General features: G+C 40.5%; 1 protein-coding gene across 2 annotated transcripts in view; it reads right to left on the reverse strand.

Annotated features, from left to right (window-relative positions):
• EXOC4 (exocyst complex component 4) overlaps window positions 1–19781 on the reverse strand; it is a 610394-nt gene that overhangs the window by 316020 nt on the left and 274593 nt on the right. For both annotated transcript variants that reach the window (XM_034764261.1, XM_034764251.1), the window contains one exon: window positions 15473–15569. In XM_034764261.1, coding sequence (XP_034620152.1) covers window positions 15473–15569 — 97 coding nt within the window. The remainder of the gene's footprint in view (window positions 1–15472; window positions 15570–19781) is intronic.

Consider the following 19781-nt stretch of genomic DNA (forward strand, 5'->3'; position numbering starts at 1 on the left):
ACTAACACTCGGCTGAGCCCTCAAGGGTTAATACATTGTTGTTAATGTAGCCTCACACTCTACAAGGCAGCACGAATGGAAGGAGGAGACATAATAGACGCATGGCAGTGGCTAGAAACATGCCCTGTGGAAACTGAACGTGATGATGAACCCAAGCTATCCCACTGGAGCGCACCACTCCCTTCATTTTCCAAAGTGCCTGTGTGTGTGTGTGTGAGACAGAGACACACACCGTGTGTGTCTGTGTGATGTGCATTACCCCTTTAAGTATACTGACCCCACTCTAAGTACACTGCCTTTTTAAGTAGATCAGCAAGTTAAGACAGCAGCTCCTGCAAGCAAGCTCCCTCCGTCCTGAGCCCTGTTGTGCCCCCCACCCTGTGGAGATGGGGTACAGGAGCGGGGGGCAAGGTTGGAGGGAGGGGGACACCCTGATATTAGTGCCCCTCTTCCCGCCCACCCCCTGCACAGCAAGGAGGAGGCTCCAGCAAGGAGGAGGCTCCAAGGCAGAGGGCAGGAGCAGCACAGGGAACTTAGGGGAGCTGATAGGGAGGCTGCCGGCCCATCCTGGTTCCAAGCTCCCACTAGCTAGCTCCAATGGGCTGCTCTTCCTGCAAGCAGTGGACAAAGCAGGCAGCTGCCAAACAATGTTATAAGGGAGCATTGTGCAGCTGTGTTCTGATGATTCAGATCCATGATCTCTATATGTTTACAGTAGGAAGAAAATTCAAGTGGTATCCCTATTCATTGTTTACACCTTGTTAAATTTGGACAAAAAGCAGAAGTTATTCTGCCTTTACTTTCATTAAGAATCTGGTTGTGTCCCTCTCTGCCCCCAAATCAACAACTGAAAGAATGTTATGGAAGACACCATGTGTTCCCTAGCAAGGTGCTTCAGGATATTCTAATATTTAATATATTTACCACATCATAGATTTTCTTCCTTGGATCTACTCTATTCAGGCTCTTACAACACCCTCCTCATCATATTTTTTGAGCAGCTTCCAGAAGTGTATAAAGGAACATGACTAGAATTTGTCACATGTGGTTCTCTCCTTCTCTCTTTTCTCCCCAAGTGAAAAATTATGTGAGGTTCCATTTTCTAAATTTTATTTTCTGCTGTGCTCTGTATCTTTATTACTGAAGTCAAGGACAAAGAAGTAGGCCTTGCACTTGGAGTGGAAGTTGGGGAGGATTGAGGCAGTTCTTAGTACCCAGGGGAGCTCATTCCATGGTCTCGGACTGGCTTCTGAGAAAGCTGTCTCCTGCACAGGTAAGTTTGTGGTGGACAATTCTATTGTGCCTGAAGAGCAAAGCTGATGACCATGATCCTCATCCTGGAGCATCAGACACTTTTTAGGTATTCTGGGTCCAGACCATTGAGCGCCTTGAAGATATGGACAAAACTCTTGAATTGGACTCAATGAATCTCTGATTTCCCTCCATAGCCTCTTTCCACCATCTTATATGGTGTGTCAACAAACCTTTATTCACTGTCAGATCTGCAGATTAATGGTCACGTACATGCTTTAAGATAAAAATAATCAGTATTCAGAAAGCACATGAACACCCATTTCACTAGTGTTTGGACTACTAATAGGGAAAAACAGCTTGAGTTTCCTGGCTAACAGCATACAGACTACTGCAAAAAATATTCCAAATGTCACGTTTACATGCATTGAATAAGAAAGCAAAATACAAGTGCAATTCTGGAGGCATATTTCTATTACACCAACCTGCATGAATTTGTCTCAGCCCTGACTTGGAGACATGATCCTCTGGAGATAGAAGAGGGAAGTTTAGTCTCCAAATACCTCAGACATCTCTAACCTAACTTACTGAGACTGCCAATAAGGGTGACAACAGATAATTACAACTTACAGCTGATCCAAGTGAGTAAGGGAAGGTTCAGGCTCCTTTTGAAACTATGGTGGACATCATGCCTCACCTCCCGTATCCTGTTCTGTTATGAAAGGTGGAACTAACTCATTTATCCAGCTAGGGTAGGCATTTGTAATGCACCAGTTGCCACTGTAACCGGCTCCAAGCATGGAGTGGTGTAGTTAATAGTAATGGCTTTTCCTTGCCACAGATGTCTGTTTTATGTAAAGTCACATGAATCTGCTGACAATATGCTCACATTGGCAGAACTCATTTTAGTGGGTTTGCCCTTGTGAAAAGAGGAACAAAATGTGTGAGGCTCTGCATAGAAAGAATATGGAAAAACCAAGGAGTCACAGACACATCAAAACCTCTTCAGAAAAGAGGCACTGGCAGAATTCCAGAATGGAAAGTGTGCTATTAGAGCAGGAGAATTTGTGGCACCTTAGAGACTAACAAATTTATTTCATCATAAGCTTTTGTGGGCTACAGCCCACTTCATCAGATGCAGTAAGAAGTATCCTCACAACTTCTTGTCAACTGTCTAGAATGGGCCGTCTTGATTATCACTACAAAAATTTTTTTCTCCTGCTTCTTAATCACTTAGCCTCTTAGAGTTCGTATGGCAACTTCCACCTTTTCATGTTCTCTGTATGTATATATATCATCTTCTTACTATATGTTCCATTCTATGCATCTGATGAAGTGGGCTGTAGCCCACGAAAGCTTATGTTCAAATAAATTTGTTAGTTTCTAAGGTGCCACAAGTACTCCTGGTTTTTTTTGCGGATACAGACTAACACGGCTGCTCCTCTGAAACCTGTGCAATTAAGAGTTTTCTTTCAAAGACTAGCTAGTTTGCTGCTGGGGGACAGCAAGTTCACAGGACGCAAGAGAGTAAGGTCCAGTGTCTGATCACAGAACTGGAAGCCAGAAACTGCAGAGTTCTAGTTATCTTTTCCCCACTGATGTCGTCTGTGGCCGTGGGCAAGTCTCAAATACTAGGCCTCAGTTTCCTTATGTGCACATTTCAGTTACCTTCGTCACAAGTCTGCTGTGAAGATTTGCTGGTGTCTGTAGAGAGCTTTGAATATGAAAATAACTACTAATTGCTAAGTATTAATTAACAAAAAAATCTGTAGGAGTAACATGTAAAAATGGTTTCATGCACTTCTAACAGGTATTCGCAACAGGCAGGATTGAAAATTGTGAACAGGACTCTCCACCATTCTGCACAAGTAACCACGTGTGTCAAAATGTGTGCATTGTTTAGGATTCCATTGATTGTGTTCTGGGGGTAGGAGGAACTGGAGAGATGTAAAATTTATGACAGGCTGTCTGATTTACAGTATGGACGAAACATGTTTGCAAACTCAAAACTTGACAGATCCAATGTAGCACCTTCTTTGACAGACAATATAAGATGAATGTATCACATATTAGGAGCTTTTTGGTGTGCGAGTGTGTTTGTGTGGGAGGTGGGGACACTTTATTTGCTGTCAGAGGAAATGAACAGCCTTACCTTAAGGTTTTTATAAACTGTCATCTTTAATCAGACGCACAAAGCAAGATTGTCAGCTCTTATAAAGCATTAAAAAATGGCAGAAGTTAATAATCTCCCCCCCACTCACACACACACACCATTTTTGCAATGACCTGAATCAGAACTAACCCTCTTCTTAGCAATGTCACAACAACAAGCTTTTTGAAATGTGTCTTTGTAATTCAGCTACACAGACTTTATGAGAGCCTGTCAAAAGAAAGAGTTAGGATGTGCCTGCAAGAAGCATTCATTCCTGCTGTCAACAGAATAAAGAACTAAATGTCAACAGCAAGGGACACCTCAACTAAATGTCTTCTAAATACTCATTAAACCACAGGAAGAAAGATTCACTAGGTGGGTATCAACTTGTTCACTTAAGATTTTGTTGCCTGAAATCCAGAGGTCAATTGAAGTAAACACCTAGTCTAAGAAAAGTTGCATAAAACATTCACCATATTCTAGAACAAATATTAATGATTCCAAAATAAAGACATGGGCATTAAACATCGTTATTATCGGAATCAGGAGTCCAAATCTCCTGAGTTCTAAATCCTATCCATCACTGATTAACCATGAGGCATGAGTAATTTCCAGTCTCCCTCAGGTTCCTGATCTGTGAAGTTTGGACAGTACCTACCTTGTACTAGTGGTGTTAAGAATAATTAGCTAAATATTTGTACAGTGCTCTGAAGATATAGAATGGCTATAAGCAGTAGGCCTTGGTACAAAATTAAAAATTCTTATTAGAACATAAGAACGGCCATACTAGGTCAGACCAAAGGTCCATCTAGCTCAGTATCCTATCTACTGACAGTGGCCAATGCCAGGTGCCCCAGAGGAAGTGAACCTAACAGATAATGATCAAGTGATCTCTCTCCTACCATCCATCTCCACCCTGTGACAAACAGAGGCTAGGGACACCATTCCTCACCCATCCTGGCTAATAGCCACTAATGGACTTAACCTCCATGAATTTAAACCCTGTTATAGTCCTAGCCTTCACAACCTCCTCAGGCAAGAAGTTCCACAAGTTGACTCTGCGCTGTGTGAAGAAGAACTTCCTTTTATTTGTTTTAAACCTGCTGCCCATTAATTTCATTTGGTGGTCCCTAGTTCTTGTATTATGGGAATAAGTAAATAACTTTTCCTTATCTACCTTCTCCACATCACTTATGATTTTATATACCTCTATCATATCCTCCCTTAGTCTCCTCTTTTCCAAGATGAAAAGTCCTAGCCTCTTTAATCTCTCCTCATATGGGACCCGTTCCAAACCCCTAATCATTTTAGTTGCCCTTCTCTGAACCTTTTATAGTGCCAGTATATCTTTTTTGAGATGAGGAGACCACATCTGTACGCAGTATTCGAGATGTGGGCGTACCATTGATTTATATAAGGGCAATAAGATATTCTGCGTCTTATTCTCTATCCCCTTTTTAATGATTCCTAACATCCTGTTTGCTTTTTTGACCGCCTCTGCACACTGCGTGGACATCTTCAGAAAACTATCCACGATGACTCCAAGATCTTTTTCCTGATTCGCTGTAGCTAAATTAGCCCCCATCATATTGTATGTATAGTTGGGGTTATTTTTTCCAATGTGCATTATTTTACATTTATCCACATTAAATTTCATTTGCCATTTTGTTGCCCAATCACTTAGTTTTGTGAGATCTTTCTGAAGTTCTTCACAGTCTGCTTTGGTCTTAACTATCTTGAGCAGTTTAGTATCATCTGCAAACTTTGTCACCTCACTTTTGACCCCTTTCTCCAGTTCATTTATGAATAAGTTGAATAGGATTGGTCCTAGGACTGACCCTTGGGGAACACCACTAGTTACCCCTCTCCATTCTGAGAATTTACCATTCATTCCTACCCTTTGTTCCCCGTCTTTTAACCAGTTCTCAATCCATGAAAGGACATTCATGAAAGATAAATGGTTACATTTTTTGTAAACTAGGTCTCTGATGGTTTGGTGTGTTTTTGTGGACACATTTTTAATAATTCTTTATATGTGTAACTAATAACATCTTAGATTATTAAGTTTGAGTTTTTAAAATCTATTTTCTCTTCTCCGTGTAAGCTACTTGATTGTTTTCTGAACATTGTTCAGCTTGATCCGTGAATTAAGAATGGTCAGTTTCATTTTGAATTAGAGTAATTTTCATTTTTTGATTCCCCTGCACTAACATGATACCACTTTGGTTGATTCACCAAATATCCAGAGGATTTTTTTTTTATTTATTATTTTTTAAAATATTAAAACATTTTAATTCACATTATATTTAGTAAAACCATAATTTCGGGCCTAAAACTATTTGACATTGTGCGTTTAATTTAATAATCACATTAACAGCTAAATTATTAATGTAAATATATTTTTCCTAGCAACTTAATTCAAGATTATTTTAATATGGTGTAAAGACAATTATATATGTAATATAAATTAATTATGCATATATATTAACACATACTACATACATATACACCAACATGTTCATTTTCCCATTTGTATGTTTCATATAATAGGAATGTAAGTAATATGAAATACCGAAGTAATTTTATAGTACTTCTCTACAGCATTTTATAACAATTTATCATTTATTGAAAAACAGTTTTTTTATAAAACATTAACTATTAAAGCTTCATAAATATTATTTTTATGTAAAGTGTAACCAGTAAAGTACCTATAGGTAGTGTAATTGTGTAAATGGATTCTTTCATTTGAATTGTTTACAGACGTACATTTAGAATCATACCCAGACTGTATTTGCAGCTGACATTTTCAAAGCTGCCTAGGAAATATCGCGTCCAAACCCCTTAAGGTGCGATTTTCAAAGTCGCCTAAGTGTTCAGTGATTGCTACATTTTAACGGAAGTAACAAAGACCTTAATTTTATAAAACACCTACCAAAAATTAAAGCTTGCAATGGTTATTTCTGATGCTGCCAGGTGATAGTTACTAAGCAAATATACATATCATTCATAGTATTTATGTATATGTAACAAACCCCCTCAGGGATTGTCAATGGGATTTGAATCCCAAACTTCAGCACCTTAGCACAGACGGATAACACTTGGCTGACAGAGTCACTCCAATAGGCAGCTGAGTAAACTATTATCCTCTAGAACCAGCCGCTAGAGGGGGACAAAGCACATGCTGTCAGTATGTTGTGTACGTTCTCTCTCTCTCTCTCTCTCTCTCTCACACACACACACACACACACACACACACACACACACACACACACACACAGAGCTTTTCTCACTGTTTCAGCAATGGAATGGATGTAAGAGACAGGAACTTTCAAAGCTGCTGTAAGACAGACACTGCTATTTTAGGGTACGTCTTCACTTACCGGAGGGTCCGGTGGCAGGCAATCGATGTTCTGGGATCGATTTATCACATCTGGTTAAGACGCAATAAATCGATCCCGGAAGTGCTTGCCGTCGACGCCGGTACTCCAGCTCGGCGAGAGGAGTACGCGGCATCGACGAGGGAGCCTCCGTGCCGCGTCTGGACCCGCGGTAAGTTCGGACTAAGGTACTTCGAATTCAGCTACGTTAATTTGCGTACCTTAGTCCGAAGTGGGGACTTAGTGGGGACCAGGCCTTAGAATTATGGGGGTAAGTTTAATTTGTTAAATTAACCTCACCCCCTCCAAATTCAAAAGAATACAAAAACGTACCTTACAGCAACTGACAGGTGTCCTGTCATTCATGTATTTAAATGCTGTGCTGTGTTTCTTGTGTCTCAAACTATATGACCAGATTGTCCAAATGGCAGCTTCCTGTGTGATTCCTTTTTCTTTATGTAAGACAAACTCTCTAACTACTCACTCTCTGCAACTGGATGCAGTGATTAGAGGATCAGTGATATTACATTGCATTTTTTCCTTTCAAGCAGCTGCCTACTTATCTGACAGAGACTGCCCATCAGACAGACAGGTAAACTGGGGTGCCAAGACAGTTTAGTTTTCCCATTCCATTTCCTGACATGGATACAAACTTGCTAAGACTCAACTGCTTCTTTCAGGCTGATGAGCAGCATTTTGCTGTCTGTGCTATCCTGCAACTCTTTTAATTGCTGTCTGATCCTAATGAAGTGTGGCTGATATTAATAAAGAGATACCCCCTTGAGGCCCTGATACCTAATATCCAAACTGTGTTCAACTGCATTAGGATCAACCGGGTTTTCACAATTTGAAATGTTATCGTCCCCATGTCTCCAGCTCCTTCTCGTCCATCTCCCCCCCCCTCCACACACACAGCCTCAAGACTGCAGACATCTGTTCTTCAATTGTCTGGTAATAAACATACTCCATAAAGCATATGTAAAATGATTATTACCCTGAAGAGCCATGTGCCTCTCAAATGCCAGCTGAAACAAACAAACAAAAAAAAACACCAAACAAATGTTAGGACAGACTCGTCACTCAGGCTGTTAAGATTCCACAACGCACAGACTTCGGATTTGGTCCGCCACATTGTCTTCCGCCAATGGGAGAGGTTAGTCCACACACCTTCTGCCTGTCACATTAACAATGCAAGCAGATGCTGGTTATCAGTGGAGGACGAAGAAAGAAACTGGACTCTCATTGTGCTAACTTTTATACTTCAACGCCTCCCACAATATGTAATTAAGGGAAATCAGATGTGTATTCCTTTTCAATTTGTAAGTGCAATTAGTTTTCATATGTTCAAAACCTGCTAGTAAAAATCTATTCCCAGGAATCATCTCTTTTTGAATACCCACCTGCCTTCTGAAAATCCATTGTTCATTTATTACATGTGGGGCAGTATATCATTAAGGGATGGTAATTAATCTGGGGGGTTTGGTGCATCTTATTTGTCCTAGTGGAAATTAGGACCCGTATCCCAGAGCTGCATAGCATTTCCCTTCCCATTTCTGGCTTGCTACACCACATGAATTCTAAGGCAGGCACACTTTGAAAACAGTTCACATATTTGTCCTCTTTGACATTTTGAAATCATAAGTGTTGTGTCTGGAGTAACAGTATATAAGAGTTCAGAAGCAAAATAAAAAATATCAAGTGCATTTTTAAAGGGTGGTTTTATTCTGACAAATGGCTACATAAAAAAAGCACCTCACTCAACAGATTTGCTCTCTGTGCACATTCACAATCATTTTTGCTGACTTCACTGATTAAAGCATGTGTTTACTGCTTTTAACTCTTTGTAGTTCTGCAGAGGCAGTACAGTTATGGAAAAGTAAACTTCATTTTATTGCTTCTTGTGAATCATCAACAGAATTGATTAAGTTCCAATCTTGTTGTAGCAATGTTGGTCCCAGGATATGCGAGACACAAGGTGGATAAGGTAATATCTTTTAATAATATTTTAGGTAATATCTTTTATTGGACCATCTTGTGTTGGTGAAAGACAGCCCAGACCTCAAAAAGAGCTCTGTCTAGCTCAAAGCCTGTCTCTTTCACTAACACCAGTTTGTCCAATTAAAGATTTTACCTCACCCACCTTGTCTCTTTATTAAGTTCCAGTCACTTCCACCTGGGCAAACCCAGTCAAGACAATAGTGTTGCACAGGAAGAACATATATTACTGGGGATAATGGGGATAATCCAAAGCCCAGTGACATCTACGGAAAGACTTCCATGATCTTCAGTGGGCTTTGGATCAAGGTTTGATCCTAATGTGCACGGAGGACAGATCTCAAGTTGATTTTCAGAGCCCAAGATGTAACTCAGAAAAAAAATTTGAGCATATTTTATTGGGAAATCACAGAGACACAGAAAACATGGAGCCCCGGGCTATCATTTAAACAGAGCTGCTTTTCGGAGTAGAAAAACAAAATGAGAGATTAATTCAAACTCAGGACCAGGAAAGCTGGAGGGTTCTGGTTTAGAACACTCCACACAAGATTCAACACAGCAGGACATTAAGTGACAGCACACTCGGCTAGCAAAACGTAAGACAGGAGTGTTATATCATTGGAACATTCAATGACCCTGAGTCAGCTCAGTGCTTCCAGTCATTAAGAGTCTGAATAAACAACAGCTAGTATCTGAGGTATTTTTAAAATTTTCCTGTTAGTGCAAAAATTTAACTAGATAAAAAATAGAAAATATTAGTTTGCAAGAAGCTAAGGTGTGAATTCACCCCAAATTACCCTGCTGCACACTAACTGTCCATGTGGATCCCACTGATGCACATTAACAGTTCATTAATGCACTTTTATCTAGTGTTTTGGAAACCCGACTAGACGAAAGGGTATTAATGAACTGTTAATGTGTGTCAGAAAGGGCCATGCAGACAGTCAGCCCAGCATGGGGTAGATTTGCATGTAAGCCAGTCTAAAGGAATTCTCTCCATAATAGCTAGGCCCTTAATACAAGAGTGTATAAAATACAGTGTTGTCAAAGGTCTGGCAAACACACTCTAATTGCAAGATTTTGTGTTGCGAGTTCTCCCAAATGCAAACAGGACTAACAAAAGTCCATCAAATTCTGCTCTTTTCATCCAAAAATGATGTAGTAATGCCGGTTGGTTTTAAGGGCAGTGGCCAAATTACTGTCTGGGTTATCTGGTAAACCAGTACTTTGTCAGGAATGTGTTCGGCTCCTGCTATTTTGCTTTATTTCTAGTGGGTTTTTTTTATTATTGTTGTTTATTTAAAAAATCAGTGCACCCTCATCCCACAAACTGTAGTGTTGGGAACCAGCTCTCTCCATATCACGGCAGCTCTAATTTGCAGTTACGGCAAGAAGGCTTTCATTGTGCATAGCAGAAGAAATTCTTGTTAATTACAACCAAACAGCCAGGTCTTCGACACACCTATTTATTCTCTTGATGGATATGGTTAGTGGCATTATGCTAAACAAATCACATCACTAACAACTCTCCCCTCCCGAGGCTCACCTCACTGTGGGGTAAGTAAAATTATAATTTGTGCCACAAAGCCATTTTTTTTCTCTTCACGCAGTTATTGATGTGCTACTCCACAAAAGTTAGTTAAGATGTTGCAAATGCCATCTTTCTCAGTGTGTGACAAGATCTTTCAATCTTAAATCTTGTTGTAACGGCTTTTATGACATAAATTATTTCCACTGCCTACCCATCAAGCTGGTAATAAAACCAGAGGGTGTCATGAGAATTGCTATTCAAAATGCATCATCTATGTTGATTGGGGCGGAGGGTGGGAGTGAGAGGAGAGAGAAAATGGGGAAAGTTTTCATTATATCTCACACACTTGTAAAGTGTGTCAGCAATAAAGTAATATCTGATTGTCTGTGACAAGCCAACAGAGTCACTAAAGATGAACAGCCAGAACTACATGCCATAATAAAGTGGTCACTTTGTATAGCACATTACAATAATAGTGGTCTTTCTCTGTCATAATAAAGTGGCTGATGACTTCATGCAACATACTTTCTGAACAGGTTTCAGAGTAGCAGCCGTGTTAGTCTGTATCCGCAAAAAGAAGTGGGCTGTAGTCCACGAAAGCTTATGCTCTAATAAATTTGTTAGTCTCTAAGGTGCCACAAGTACTCCTATACTTTCTGAAGCTATTTACACATTAGTTATTAATTACCAGTAAATTCGTTAAACGAGGATTTTAAACGCAGAGCAAAAGCTCCTCGTCAAATGAAGAAGAAAAAAGTACAGCTTACAAGTTAGCAATCAGTGTTTCTTACGATGTAAAGGAGACATGGGGAAATAAAATGGTGTTAACAAAAATAATCCAATTCGTTTATTGCTATTGACTCCTATAGTATCACACAGTAATAATGTGAATATATGTAGCCCCTTTCATCCAAGGATTTCAAAGCACACAACAAATTTGAATTAATATATCCTTGCCACATATAGGGATTTATTATTTAAGACTTGTAAAGATAGGCTATTATAGAATCATAGAAATGTAGGGCTGGAAGGGACCATGAGAGGTCATCAAGCCCAGTCCCTTACATTGAAGCAGGACCAAGTACACGGAGACCTTCCCAGTCAGGTGTTTGTCTAACCTGTTTTTAAAAGCGTCCAATGATGGGGGATTCCACAACCTCCCTTGGAAGCCTATTCCAAAGCTTAACTATCCTTATGGTTAGAAAGTTTCCCCCAACACCTAATCTAAATCACCCTTGTTGCAGATTAAGCCCATTACTTCTTACCCTACCTTTAGTGGACATGGAAAATATTTGATCACTGTCTTCTATAACAGCTCTTAACATATCTGAAGACTAATCAGGTCCCCACCTCACTCTTCTTTTCTCAAGACTAAACATGCTCCATATTTTTCATCTTTGCTCATAGGTCAGGTTTTCTAAACCTTTTATCGTTTCCGTAGCTCTCCTCTGGACTCTCGCCAACATGTCCACGGATCTTTCTTAAAGTGGTCCACCCAGAACTGGACATAGTACTCTAGCCTAGACCTCACCAGTGCAGAGTAGAGCAGGACAATTACCTTCTTTGTCTTACACACAACAGTTCTGTTAATACATTCCAGAATGATACCAGACTTTTTTACAACTGTATTACACAGTTGACTCATATTCAATTTGTGGTCCACTATATCCCCAGATCCTGTTTAGCAGTACTACCTCCTAGCCAGTTAGTCCCCATTTTGTAGTTACACGTTTGCTTTTTTCTTCGTAAGTATTGTACTTTGCACTTGTCTTTACTGAACTTCATTTTGTTGATTTCAGAACAATTCTCCAATTTTTCCACCGTCATTTTGAATTCTAATCCTATCCTCCAAAGTGTCTGCAAATCCTCGCAGCTTGGTGTCACCTGCACATTTTATAGGCATACTCTCCACTCCATTATCCAAGTCATTAATGAAAATACTGACTAGTACCAGACTCAGAACTGACCCCCTGAAGATATGTCCTCCCAGTTTGACAGCAAACTATTGATAACTACTGTTTGCGTATGGTCTTTCAACCAGTTGCCCGCCCACCTTATCGTAATTTTATCTAGACCACAATTCCTATTTGTTTATGAGACTGTCATGTACGATTGTGCCAAATGCCCTACTAAAATCAAGATATATCACACTGACAGCTTCCCTGTTATTCACTAGGCCAGTGACCCTGTCAAAGATGTATTACTTTATCTCCATTTTATGGCTGAAGAAATCGAGGCACAGAAACATTATGTAAATTGCCTAAAAGCAGTTAGTAAGGGCTTGGCTACACTGGCGCTTTACAGCGCTGCAACTTTCTCGCTCAGGGGTGTGAAAAAACACCCCCCTGAGCGCAGCAAGTTACAGCGCTGTAAAGTGCCAGTGTAAACAGTGCCCCAGCTAATCCCCTCGTGGAGGTGTGTAGGGATATTAAAGAAGGTACTAACAGTGATTCCCCCAAGTGACAGTGACCCCCCAATAATTTGTCCCCCACACTTTAAAATCCAACAGTTTCACCAAGTGCAAAAATCTCTTCGGTCTTCTATTTAAACTTGTAAGCTACTGTTTGTAGAAACCGTTGATTGTATCTGTCCTGTATCACTATGTAAAACTTACAAACAAGTTAATTGACTTTGTTCTTGAAGTAATTGATACAATGTAAACAAATGTTATAAGCCCTTAAGTGACTCTCACTTCATTGTAACAGCAACAGCTCCTAGGAACAGACCCCCACCCTCTGTGATTAAAGGGCCGGGAGTCTCAAATGAATTAGCACACACCCTGAAAGTGGTGGAGACAGTAAATTAAAATATGGTTAAGATATGGAATGTATGTTGATGAATGCTTTAAATTAAATTTAAAAAAATTAAATTAATGGAGATATCCCTATCTCCTAGAACCTGAAAGGTCATCAAGTCCAGCCCCCTGCCTTCACTAGCAGGACCAAGTACTGATTTTGCCCCAGATCCTTAAGTGGCCCCCTCAAGGACTGAACTCACAACCCTGGGTTTAGCAGGCCAATGCTCAAACCACTGAACTATCCCTCCCCGCTAAATGCTTGATGTACATGAATGGTTAGGGAGGTGCCAGCCTAGAAAGGGAGTATCCATCGGCCAAAGAATGCGTAAAGAGGAGCACCAGAACCCCCGGAGGGTAAACTGCCATTCACCCCATCACCTGGAAGGATGAGAAACACAAACTTTGAACAGTGTGGAGCCACCAGGAATGTGCCCAGGAATGTGCCATCTGCTGATTGAGTCAGCAACAGCAGGATGAAACAGCTCCCATAGACTAACATAGGAATTAATTCCTATAAGAATGGACTCTCAAGACTGAGGATTTTGAGTCTCTGGTTCTGCTGCCAGCCTCCAGGAGCATCAGGTGCACCTGACACGGACTCAGCTCCATCCTCATGACCAAGATACCTGGCCAGTAACTTGGCATGAGCAACTTCTAGGCTGGTAACTATAACACCTATACAGAACTTGAATGAATGATTGTGTAAATGAATATGTGTGTGTGTGTGTGTGTGTGTGTGTGTGTGTGTGTGAGGAATAAGTAGTAATAGGAATAAGTAGTCAAACAACGTTGTTTACTTTTATCTTTTGCTTTATCATTATATTTACAATAAATGTGGCATCTTTGCCTTATCCCTCTTAATAAGATCCTGCTGGTTTTTATTCTATTGGTATAACAGGTGGAGTACCTGCAGCGCTGGGAGAGCTCTCTCCCAGCGCTGGTGCGCGACCAGACTCGCACTTCAAAAAGCGCTGCTGCGGGAGCGTTCCCGCGGCAGCGCTCTGAAGTTTTGAGTGTAGCCACGGCCTTAGTCATCTGCAGAGAGGAGAAGAGAACTCCGGAGGTGACTCCCAGCTCTGATCACTAAACACAGCCACCTCTCTAGAGGTAGGAACACAAATTGAAAACAAATATCAGCGTGTTAGACCCCAGGGCAAGGAACATGCTTTACTCTATAACTCTGACCCTGAGAAATAATGAATGCCCACAGCACTCATAGACTTCGATGGCAATTGGGGGATTTCAGTTCCTCTCATGATGAGGCCCAATGTTTGTAAGGTGCTGCAAAAATTCACACTAACATAAGTGATTTTTAATAGTAATATAAATAATGTTAAGAGATGGTACTATTCTGAGGTTTGTTCTGCTACTGACTAGGGGAAAATCAGGCACAACAGGGAAGGGGGAATCCCATGTGAAAAACTATAGAGATGAAAGACAAGTTGTAGGTTATTGCATGGGAAAAGAAACCTCATATTATTCTGCACTAAATCACAAGGTGGAAAGGGTGAAATTAAAATTGAACAGCGCTGCAATAAGCCTCCTATTTCTAACTAACTCAGCTCAGATATTTTAAAACTTCCAACAGCCCTTGATGAGCTTTCAGCTGAGAATTTCTAATGTATTTTAATAATTGATGCTGCACCCTAGACCAGGGACTTATTTTGCAGTCCGTAAGTTGAACCTGTTTACTGAGAAATTAACTTACCTTGCGGTGCAGAAAATATTCCTCTGACTTTTATTAAACATAACGGAAAACGAATGATAAACAATTTGCCACAAGCTGTGATTAAACTTTTCCCAGCATTGATCAATAATAAATTACATTGTTTCATGCAAAAGGGGTCAAAACAAGCAAGTAAGCCCAGCAGGAGAGCTATCGAGCTTTAAGAGGTGAAGTGCACATCTGCTGTAAAGCTACCTGGAGATTTTTTTACATAAGAACGGCCATATTGGATCAGACCAAAGGTCCATCTAGCCCAGTATCCTGTCTTCCGACAGTGGCCAATGCCAGGTGCCCCAGAAGGAATGAACGGAACAGGTAAGCATCAAGTGATCCATCCCCTGTCGCCCATTCCCAGCTTCTGGCAAACAGAGGCTAAGGACACTATCCCTGTCCATCCTGGCTAATAGCCATTGATGGACCTATCCTCCAGGAACTTATCTAGGAGAATAATTTTACAGCAAGAGCATCAATACTCCATCACTGCTATGGCATTTCATCTCAGAAACAGAAACAATGCCACTCCTCTCTACAAAACAAAACAACCCCCAACCCTCTCCAAGACAAACACAATTCAGGAAAGCACATTATTTCCACTTGCTCCAATTATTTATTTGTATTTATAGATACATATATGAAACCTTACCTGAGTAATGGATGAAAGATGACAGTAATATTTCTTGCACCTGGTTTGCAGACAAACTTCGATCCACCACCTTCGATTAAATTATCATCAGGACCTCCTTGAAAACAAAAACACACAAGGAGAGTTTTCTTAAAAGATCTGAATGTACCCTTTCTAAAATTCATTAGCATCTTAAAATCATTTCAGGCTCCTCCCCTCCCTCAACATGCATCATGAAAGGTCTGTAATTAAATGAACATATTTCAATTCTTCTGTTCTATTAGGATAAACTGGGCTTCTAATGTGTAACTTCTGACTGAAAGACAAAATAAAGACAAGGATCACATCACCCATTAGTAAACATAAGAGACTATATTCCTTCCTGGTTGTTAGCAACAATGTGGGTTGAGAGTTGGCTAGAGGACTGAGCACAGAATTAGACATCAGTTAGACTCAGTTTCCATTCCCATTGTTTCATCTGAATTGCTGTGTCCCCTTGGGCAAACCATCAACTGCCCTGTGCCTCAGTTTACCCACCTATCTTTCTTAGATACTTATACGGCCATAGTTCTGAAATGCTCAGATATTATTAATGGATTCTATCCTCACAACACTCCTAGAAGTATTACTCCCATTTACTAATGAGGAACCGAGTTAATGTTATTTGCCCAAGGTCACGCAGGAAGTCCCAAGTTAGTGCCCCAACCACTGAATCATCCTTTCTCAAAAGCATGAGTGTCTCTATTGCTTGAGCTAACAGCCAGGCTCTGGTCAACAGGGATAATGCCACCTACCTTTAAGAGATATTTGGAAACTTCACTATAACATCTGGAAAGTGCTTTTGATCCTATCATGAAAGGCTCTATAAAAGTGCGAAATTTTAGGGGACCTTCCACCCTGCTGCTGTTTGTTTTCTTAGGAACTAACTTAATTTTTATACTGGGTATCTTATGACATCATAACTATTGTTCCATTTATTTTGTTTGTGTAGGTCTATTGATTTTTTAGATCTCTTAGGTAAAGGCTTATAAGAGTCAAACAATTTCCCACATTGTTTGACTCTTGTGACTTCTCTGCCGAGATCCCAGGTACAGTACATGCAAAACCAGTGTTTTGCAGATATAGCAGAAATAAACAGATCTGATTTGGCACATTCACTTGCATCAGTTAATCAAAGGGTCATCTCTTGGAAGGTACGGTATACACATACTTAGTGTGATTTATAGAGCTGAAAACTGGACTAAAGGTCTTAAAATCAGAAATGAAACACTAGTCTTGTGTCATTACATCTGTACCAAAGTTACTGCCACAGATAAATCCCACTATCAATTGGCTTTAAGCACAGATATAGACAGAAAATAACTGTAAAACTGGAATTGTCTTACTCGACAGAGCCATTCATTCTGTGTGTCATATCTCTTGACAGCTGCAAGACTGTACTCTTGTTAAGCCTAAACAAAACAAAGGGCGAGCAAGCTGGAGTCTATTCTGCCTCAGACGTGAATGACAAAAATTCCCGACTGTGGAATCTTTGATCATTCAATATATTATATTACCCTAGCATCGTGGCCATTTCCCCTTGTCACTCAGCACTGCTCACTTTGTGGTTGATAATGGAGTCTTAAACACAACCTTCTCCCCTTTTTTACTTCCAAGTGTTAGGCACTAAGAACCTGGTCTGAATCTAGCCCTAAGCAATCTAAGTCAGTTGGGTTATGTTTGTAAGGATATTTTGGTGGTATTCTTGTAATGGCACATAATACACATGAACCATCCATTCATTAAAAATAAATAATAAAGAGCCTAGTCACATTATTTTGATAGCCTCTTTCCCATCTACAATACTACCCGAAATCAAACCAGTGGCAGGAGAGTACTATGCCCTTTGACCTTTATGTCCATCTCCCATGACATGGGAGGAAGACTGAATCTTGAAATGAGGAAAAGAGAGGGGGGGAAGGTGAGAATCAATGAATAAATGACTCCCATCTTCTTTTCAGAGTGAAGTTTACATGCCTCAGTCCTTTGCCTAGTAGCCAAGTCACACAAAAGCTCCACCACCTCTAGATCTCTTTGGTCACTATGTTAACAATCTTAGTACAGAGATCAGGGACCAATCAGGTGACAGATGCCAACTCCCTTTGCACCCTAGAAGTGGTCCCTCCAGTTCAGCACTATTATATAGAACAGTGCTTCTCAACCTTTTTGATACCAGGGACCAGCTTGTTGCCTTCCTAAACTGCATCAGGGAGATCTCAGGGACTGGCGCTGGTCCACAGATCGCTTGTCGAGAAACACTGATATAGAACAATTCTCAGCCCTGATTTTGATTCAAAGAGATCCTCACACTGCCCCCTATTACGTAGGTAAATGTTAAAATTCCCATTAAATACGTAAGGAAACAGAGGGCTTGTCTACACTTACAGTGCTGCAGCTGCCCTGCTGCAGTGCTTAGTGAAGTCACCACCTATGCCAACTAGAGAGTTTCTCCCATCAGCACAGGTGCTCCACATCTCTGAGAGGCAGTAGCTATGTCGACATGAGCAGCTTTCCCATCAACATAGCACTGTCTACACCAGGAGTTAGGTTGCTATAACTGTGTCACTCAGGGGTATGGATTTTCCAACATAGTTATACTGACTAAAAGTTTGTAATTTAGACCAGGGCTGAGATACACAGAAGTTAAGTGATTCTGATCAAGGGCAGAGCCCAGAGCAGACTTCAGGACTTCCAAGTCTTGACCTCTAGGCTCCACTATACAGTATTTCTATGTTGAAAATCTTTGTCAAAGATCTTTCGGTATGCTGTATTGTATGTCCTTTATGAAATCATTAAAATGGGTGGGCGGGGGAGTGAATTAACCACATAAAAAAACATGGGTATTTAGATTTACTTATAGTACTTTGACAAGTAAACTCAGCTCCCCAGATGTGTGTATAAGTATTAACAGAAAAGTTAGAACACATTAAGACATATGAAAATTTCTGTGCTAACAAGAGGATTCAATGAACACACAGAACTAGCTAAGGATACGCAGTTCATAAATATAGTCTATTTCCAATTAAAGAAAGGACAATTCTCAAAAAATGAAATTGAAATGTTTATGCTCAAGCTAACTTAAAAAAACCCTCACAAATATGACAGAATTTAAATATGGAAAGGAGAAAAAAAGTACCACTTAGAAAGAAAATTATTCATTTCTCCCATTAACGTCTGACTCTGCATTTTCCAGTGGGGTCTGTCACTAACTGACTTATTGAAGAACTCATCCAAGCATGAACTATTGAGGCATGAATTAGGAAATACAGGCTCAAATTAAGAAAAGGGTGTTATTCTTGTTACGTCAAGTCACCCTGCACTAATCAATATTATTGACTGGGACGAACTTCATAGCAAGGAATAAAACAATCTGTCTTATCTGCTTAAGCACATTATGCAAGAGAGTTAGGAAGAGCACTGCTGGGAACACCACAACTCAGGCAGAAGGATACGCTTTTTAATCTTCTCTGCTCCTAAACTTTCAATTAATAATAATAGATGCTCTGTGCGTAGGTGGGAGCTACAAAGAAAAGTAATTTTATTTATATTAAAATATTGTACCGGAAAGATATATTGAGTCACAGAGCTCATTTCCAATGATGTCCTGAATATACAAAAACAGGAACACCACTGCAACAAACCTTTCTATTACAAAATAACCTATAACTGTCCTCATTCCCTTGGCCTCTCCTTGTGCTGTGACCTCCCACCTCTACTCTCTGTCTGAACTTAGTAGTATAGACACATAGATTCAAGTACACTGTGAAAAACCACGATTTGCACAGAAGAGCTTATTCCCCATTCCAAGCATGGGTGCAAACTGTGGCTTACAAGCTCTTTGCCTGCATACAAAATGAGTACTCTTAATGCAGACTTTTTGTCTGCCTGTACAAGTGGTGCAGATGTGCAGTGGCTGGCCAATGATGGCTGAAATCCCCTGTTAGACAAGGCCTTAGACTAAACTCTTCAGGGCAGGGACTGTGTTTGTTTTGTAATACACTATACGCATCGCCGTGCCAACACGGCATCATCTGTCCCATGCTCCTAGCTGCGCCACACCAGCAGAAGGTATCCGATCATCCATCCTACAAAGAGTATGTCTAGACAGGAAAATAAACCCTGGCAGCGAGTCACAGAGCCCAAGTCTACAGATTCAGGTATGCACCACGGCACTAAAAATAACAGAGTAGATGTTCTTGCTTGGGCTGGAGCCCGGGCTCTGAGACCCAGCCCCGCCCTGGGTCTCAGAGCCGAATCTCCAGCCAGATTGGGAACATCTACCCTGTTGTTT

The sequence above is a fragment of the Trachemys scripta genome, chromosome 1 (genome assembly GCF_013100865.1).
Source record: "Trachemys scripta elegans isolate TJP31775 chromosome 1, CAS_Tse_1.0, whole genome shotgun sequence".
NCBI classification, from domain to species: domain Eukaryota; kingdom Metazoa; phylum Chordata; order Testudines; family Emydidae; genus Trachemys; species Trachemys scripta.